The 6,193-nt window shown below is 36.0% G+C and overlaps 1 protein-coding gene across 1 annotated transcript; it reads right to left on the reverse strand.

Moving 5' to 3' along the window:
• Positions 1-4,138: 4,138 nt before the first annotated feature.
• LOC107794564 (ethylene-responsive transcription factor CRF1) lies at positions 4,139-4,639 on the reverse strand. Its single transcript, XM_016617057.2, has one exon. It carries the CDS (start codon positions 4,637-4,639, stop codon positions 4,139-4,141), a length of 501 nt encoding a protein of 166 aa, XP_016472543.2.
• Positions 4,640-6,193: the final 1,554 nt, after the last annotated feature.

Genomic DNA, 6,193 nt, shown 5'->3' on the forward strand with positions numbered 1-6,193 from the left:
AGCTATTCTAGACCGGTAGGTTCATTAGTTGAGATCGAAGAGTTATCCTTCGATTTGAGTGCAACGGAGAGGTCATCCTGTTGAGGCAGCTACCTGGGAGTCCGAGCCCGATATGCGGAGCAGATATCCCCACCTTTTCACTAGCTTGGGTACTTTTACTTTGTCCGTTTGCGGACGAACAATTGTTTTATATTTGGAGAATGTGATGACCCAAAAGCTCATCTTATGTTTTAGAGCTCGATTCCGTATTTCAAGGCTTTCAAAACCTTATTTTATTCCTCCTCGATTTGCATGCGTAGTTCAGATGTATTACTGTAAAGCTTTTATGTTGAAAGTTGATAAAAAAAATAATTTTTGCCTTTAAAAATTTATTTAGTTGACTTCGGTCAACATTTTGAGTAAACGGACCCGGAATTTTGTTTTGACAGTCCCTGTGGGTCCGTATCGAAATATGGGACCTGAGCGTATACCCGAAATCGAATTCCGAGGTCCCTAACTCGAGATATGAATTTTTGATGAAAAATTGAAAATTAAATGATTTTAAGAATTTGGTTAATGTTTGATCTCGTTGGTATCAGGTCCTATTTTGGTTTTGGAGCCTAATATAGGTTCATTATGATATTTAAGACTTGTCTGCGAAATTTGGTGAGAAGCGGAGTTGGTTTGTCATAATTCAGATGTCCTGTTGTGAAAATAGAAATTTTAAAGTGTTCTTGAGAAGTTCATTTGATTTGGTGCTAAATTCGTATTTCTAGGCATTATTTTAGAAATTTGATCGAGCGAGCAAGTTCGTATGATGTTTTAAGACCTGTGTGCATGTTTGGATTGGAGCCTCGAGGGCTAGAGTGAGTTTCGTATAGGCTGCGAGATGTTTTAGACATAGAAAATCTGGTATTTTCGCTACAGCAGCTATTCTGGTGTGCCTTTCATCGCGTTCGCGGAGGTACTCTCGCGAATGTGAAAGGTAAAATGGGGGCAGGGGGATTTTCTTCTTCGCGAACGCGGAGCAACGGGGGCATTACCCTTTGCGAACACGGCATGTCTATCGCGAACGCGGCACTTGCCTCGTGAATGCATAGGCTAGGGGGAATAAGCCTTCGCGAACGCGAGGAATATCTCGCGAACTTGTAGGCTAATCAAGCGACGGCTTCGCGAACGCAAAGAACGCCTGCCCAGTGATTTTAAAACGGACCAAAAACGGGAATTCTTCAAAATTTCATATCTCTTTCATTAGAACTCTACCTAGGGCGATTTTGGAAGAGGGAATTCAACACCAAATCATAGGTTTGTACTTTTTAACTCATTTCCTTCAGTTTTTATCATCACCCATTAGATTCCTTGTCTTAAACCTTGTTCTTTCATAGTAGAATTAGGGATTTTTGGAAGAATTGGGAGTTTTTGCAAATTGGGAATTTAGACCTCGATGGGGTCGGATTCTGGAACTAATTACATATTCGGGTTCGAGGGTAAATGGGTGAATGTGTTTTGGTCCGAACCTCGAGTTTTGAACAAGCGGGCCCGGGATCGATTTTTTACTTTTTGGGAGAAAGTTTGTGAAACTAAAATTTATGTATTGAAATTGATTTCTTTAGCAATATTTGATGTTATTAAATTAATTATGGCTAGATACGAGTAGTTTAGAGGTGAAATCTAGAGGAAAAGTGGTAATTGAGTAGTGAGTGGCATGTGGATCGAGGTAAGTCTTGTTTCTAACTTTGACTCAAGGGATTAGGAATCCTTGACTTAGTTGTTATGTGAAAATCCATGTGAGTGGCATATAGGTGAGGTGACGAGTACCTATGCGCCGCCAATTTATCTGTTTTATATGTTTTCTTCCCGTTCTTATTATATTGTCTTCATGCCTTAACTACTACATGTTTTACTGGTATTGCCATGCTTAATTGCTACTTGTCAGACATTGTTTTTCAATGTTGAAGGCATTAGTTGTCCCGTAGTTTTATTGTCTCATATTGTTGGCTTAAGCTGGTTTATCGGTGTTTTAGGGTATATTTTGGATTGTTTTCGCTGAGTAGTATTATTTGTGTGAAGTTTCATAATGTACAAGCTTTCCGTTTGTTTTGATTTGAGGTTTAAATATTGTGAATAGTTTGGGTTAAATTGTGAAATTTCTGTACTTAATAAGTAATTGACATTGATATTGTGGGATTGGGTTGCACGCCGCAACAGGAGGAATAAGGGTGATATATTGAGAAGGAATAAGGGTGAAATGCTATTATATGGTGGGATCGGGTTGCGCGCCGCAGCAGGAAGAATAAGGGTGAAATGCTATTATACGGTGGGATCGAGTAGCACGCTGCAACAGGAGGAATAAGGGTGGATTGATATGGAGTAATAAGGGTGAATATTCATTTTGACATTGATATATAGTGGGATCGAGATGTGCGCCGCATCAGTTTATGTGTTTATGTGTTTTTCTTCTATTGTGTAAGTTATTCTGTAGCTTTGCATTTTACTTAAGGATTGGTTATAGTTGGATACCGGATAAGACACTTGAGTTCTATATTCATTCCTTGCAAGTTACTGTTTTATTTTGTCCTGTTCTTCTTTCTGCTTTTATTATACACTGTATGCAGGTTATATTATAATTGACCCGTCGTAGCCTCGTCACTACCTCGTCGAGGTTAGGCTTGGCACTTACCAGTACAAGGGGTCGGTTGTACTGATACTGCGCTATACACTTTCTGTGCAGATTTTGGAGCAGGTAGTGGCTGATCGAGAGGTCGGTTGCAGATATTTTCAATTAGGAGACCCAAGGTAGTCCTGCTGGCGTCCGCAGGTCCTGACATCCCCTTCTACATCTCTATATTACTTTTTTTTCTTTATTTTCAAAACAGTTGTAATTTCTTTCAGTCTGATGTATGTAGAAAATCATAGTGTATTCGTAGATTGTGATACCGAATTTTGGGTAGTAATATCAATAGTATTGGTAATAATATATAAACAAAGATGCTATTTACTTAGGTCCACATTTATTCCTACTTGATTTAGCTTGTTTATTTTTAATCACTGCAGTGTAAAAGAAATTGGTTAATAATACTTTAACGTTGGCTTGCCTAGCAAGTGTGATGTTAGGCGCCATCATGGTCCCTATGGTGGAAATTCTGGGTCGTGACAAGAAACCATGATGGGTCAATGTGCTTCAACGAATGTGTTTATCCCCAAAATTTAATTTTGCCCTCATAAATATAAGGAATATCCTTTTAAATTTATCCGAAACTTATTTTTGTATGCTTATACTTTGCAATGAGAATAAATAAAGTATAGGAAAAATAATCTCAAATGTTGGATTGTATTTATTGCAATATTTTTTTCCATATAAACAATTATATTTTGTACTTTCCATAGGGATATCACCATCGACAACAAGTGTTCTAGTCATAACGAGCAACCAACACATTAGAAGGGAACATAGACAAAAAAAAAAATATCATCCATAAAAGTCTTAGATTAGTATCATCACATTGCATATTTCTAAATTATAAGCACATAATAATATTAGCTAACTAACATGACTATGTTGATCATTTTTGCAGGTTCATATGTTTTGCAATAATTGTGAATTCACATATTGTGCTAATGTGGTGATAATTTTGGAATTATAATAATTATTGTATTTGATGTGCCTTCACATAAATAATTAAATACACTATTATATGTTATTATTAACGTGCAATGCAAGTTCATAAAAACTAATAATTAAGTAAAATTAACTACCTCACAATTGAAACGGAAACATTTTACAGTATGTTAAATTAAATTGCTAGTGTAACAATTTTAGTAAACTGATAATAAACATAAATTAAACAAATAAACGCAAATTGACAAGCACGTTGTATTAATATCATATCATAGCTTGTCATTAGTGATGAAATGTGGTATCCGCTGTACAAAATACACAGTGAAGTCATAGATTTCAAAAAACGTGAGATAAATCTTACTCTAAAACTAGGGATTTTGTTGTCCAACTTTTGCGGCTTATACTGTCCTTCACCGCACATAAGCTAATTCATTGGCCGAAACTACAAACTAATTACTACGATTATACGTATTTTAACTTGGTATAAACATATAATGCCGAATATTCTTCCACCGAATCCACCCTTAATAAGCTAGCTGATTAGAAGAGTGGGGCAGGGAGATTTAGATCGAACAAGAACGGTTTCTTCTTCTCTATTTTCGTCTTCTTCTCATGTTCGTTCATTACAACACCAACGCCTTCTAAATTATAACCCGAGTACTCAGAACTCGCTACCGTAGTCTCACCTGTACCAAATCTGCTCCTATCTTCAAGGTAAGAGCCATAAAGGGCATTAAAGCACCAGTTTGGAAGCTTTGGTAGGGCCGGTGGTGGGCCGATTGCGGCAAGCCCATCTAGCCCAAAATTTGTCTTCGCCCTGGGTCCACGTAGACTCCGTGCGGCTTCATCGTAGGCTAGTGCAGCTTCCTCCGCCGTATCAAATGTACCGAGCCAACGCCGCGACTTCTTCCATGGATCGCGAATCTCCGCCGCGTACCGCCCCCATGGCCGCTTCCGAACGCCGCGGAAGTGCGATTCCTTTGTTGTTCGAACAGGCTGACGAGTGTTTCCTTGAGAGCCGCCGCCATCGCCGCCGCACATGGTGGAACTTTGAGCGACCATGAGCACGACCAATGTATAGTTGTAAGGAACAAAAGAGAAACGAGGGACAAAAATCCACTAATCACAGAGAGTGACTAAAGGGTTTGGTCAGCTGAGAGGTTTTAAGTGATATTTATAGCTGCACCGACAGAATTTGAGAATTTTAGATTATTAGTTTATGGCTTAAGTTTTTAGTTTAAGGGGAACTGAGAATTTAATATTATGATTTTCATTTTAAGATCGTCATTTTCTTCGATGCCGCTATGTCTAATACATATCTCAACAACTAATGATAATAAACATCACTTATATAATTTTTTTAATTATTAATGCATCTTTCTTTTGCTAAGTTTACATTAATTCTCATAAAGTATAAATCCTTTAAAACAACTTCCTTTCATGTGATTTTATATATATCTAGTTATTCTTGTATGATCATACATTCATTTTAGTATTTATATTTATGCAACATTCAACTTGTAAATGTGTAGAATTTTAATAGCCCGACATTCTCTCTCATGTAACATTGCTAATCTTTAATATTTTATACAAATTACTACTGTAAATTATGTTTGACTAAACACGTCTCAACTCGATTTGACACTTGATTCTATAGCGACCAAGTATTTTAATAGGATGTGCATCAAGATTTAAAGTGTAATGTTCGTGAAAAGTCTCGGAAAAATAAGAGTTGAAGGAAACGGCGGCGGGTTAAGTTGAAAATCAAATGCGAGGTGATGATAGGGTCCAAGGAGAGTAAATGCAGTCAAATTACAGCGAAAGAGGTCCTCTGACGCCGGCGGTTAATTCTCGAGGGGGCTGGCTGCTGACAACTGACAATTGGTACATATTGATTGGTATGGGCGAAAATTTATATTTTGTATCTAGTACGAATAACACTAGTTGTATGACACAACTTTTTTGTCTCACAATTTTGTGAACTCAGATTTCTCTGAATCCAAAAGTGTAAGATTGAGGTCTACAAATTTTTGAGACAAAAAGGAGTCTCATACAACTTCACTAGTTGTTATGTAGCAACAATTATTTAATTCTTTGTTAAGTGGACTGCTGACCACCATCTTGTTGAGCTCCTTTGAAGACGACTCGAAAATTTAATTTTATCATTCTAATAACAGAGAAATCTATCTACTCAATAAAGATATTTATAAACCTTTCGACTAATTATTTTGGCGGGATATATCTCCCATCTCCAACTCCAACCATTAGTCTATTTTTTACTTTAAAAAATATATATTTTATTTTATATTCTTCTCTCTCTTTAATATTATTTTTTATTTTCTTATTCTTATTAAAAAAAATCTATCTTTTTTCTTTTTTATATATTCATCACATATAATTTATATTCATTTAATGTATTTTTAATCTTCACTTTTTAATTTTAGCAGCATCTTATATTTTATATTTGCACCTTTCAATAGCAACATCAAATATTTTATATTTGCACCGTTCATTTTTTGAGATGATTATATGTTTTTGTAGAATTATAACTTATAATAAAATTAATTATCATTTTACATAAAAATAATAAATGTA

This window comes from Nicotiana tabacum, chromosome 22, assembly GCF_000715075.1.
Source record: "Nicotiana tabacum cultivar K326 chromosome 22, ASM71507v2, whole genome shotgun sequence".
In the NCBI taxonomy this organism is placed as follows: domain Eukaryota; kingdom Viridiplantae; phylum Streptophyta; class Magnoliopsida; order Solanales; family Solanaceae; genus Nicotiana; species Nicotiana tabacum.